The 967-nt window shown below is 34.9% G+C and overlaps 1 protein-coding gene across 1 annotated transcript in view; it reads left to right on the top strand.

Moving 5' to 3' along the window:
- LOC119590813 (PAX-interacting protein 1-like) overlaps window positions 1-959 on the top strand; it is a gene marked incomplete at its 3' end in the record, with an annotated part of 13,844 nt that extends 12,885 nt beyond the window's left edge. The window contains 3 exon segments of the mRNA XM_037939550.1: window positions 3-101; window positions 355-614; window positions 883-959. Of these exon segments, the coding sequence (XP_037795478.1) occupies window positions 3-101; window positions 355-614; window positions 883-959 (436 nt within the window).
- Window positions 960-967: the final 8 nt, after the last annotated feature.

The raw sequence follows: 967 nt of genomic DNA on the forward strand, positions 1-967 counted from the left end.
AGATGCCTGGAAATACCACATAAGTGTTTCTAAAGAATCTGTTGAAAAGGCCAAGGCAATGAGGGAAATGGCATTAAGAAAGAGAAAAACAGAGGCAGATGGTATGTACAATTCAATTTGATTACATTTTTATGTTGGAGTACACATGTACAATAAAAATATTTAAATTCATGTACCCAGTCTATAAGGACTTACCAAAACTCAGTTACTGTATTAAAAAGCATGGGCAGAAAACTAAGTAGCTTTTAATTTTTGTTTTTGTTTTTTTATACTGGTATCTAATAGAACCTTTTCCTCCATTTTCATTCCTCAATTTGTGTTTTATAAATTAAATAAAATTAATTGATGTTTCAGGGGACCAAGAGAACAAACGTGCTTGTCTTGAGCCACCTCCAGCTCCACATCTGGGAGCCACTCCTTCCCAAACTCCAACACAACCCACAGCACCTTCCCAGTTACCCAGCACACCCACTGGTGGTCCACCTCAAACATCCTTACCTTCCATTAGTGGCTTTGGAGGCCCACTGACTATCATTAACAAAGAACTCCCTCCAGAACAACACAGACCTCGTATTTTGTTATCAAGTATAAAAAATAAGGAAGAAATTGAAAGGGTTAGTAATATAGAGTGAAAAAAGATCAATGTGTTTGCATATGTTTATCATGGTAGAAGTGGTATGTTCCATACCATTTGTAGTTTAGTTGGAATATTAAAATTAAGTGGCATACTTGCATTTTTTGTGTAAGTCAAAAAAGAAAATTGCAAGGATTTACTTAATTTTCATGTATATATGAAATGTGCAGATTTTTCATATCATGCAGTTACAAAAAAATTTTATTGTCAGGAATGTCAAATTTCACTAAATATCCCTTTTTTTTCAGAAATTGCTTGAATTAGGTGGTTACTTGGCTAAGACGAGTATTGAAGCCACTCACTTAGTTATGGGGATAGGCACTGCAGAGAACT

Source organism: Penaeus monodon, chromosome 27 (genome assembly GCF_015228065.2).
Source record: "Penaeus monodon isolate SGIC_2016 chromosome 27, NSTDA_Pmon_1, whole genome shotgun sequence".
NCBI classification, from domain to species: Eukaryota; Metazoa; Arthropoda; class Malacostraca; order Decapoda; family Penaeidae; genus Penaeus; species Penaeus monodon.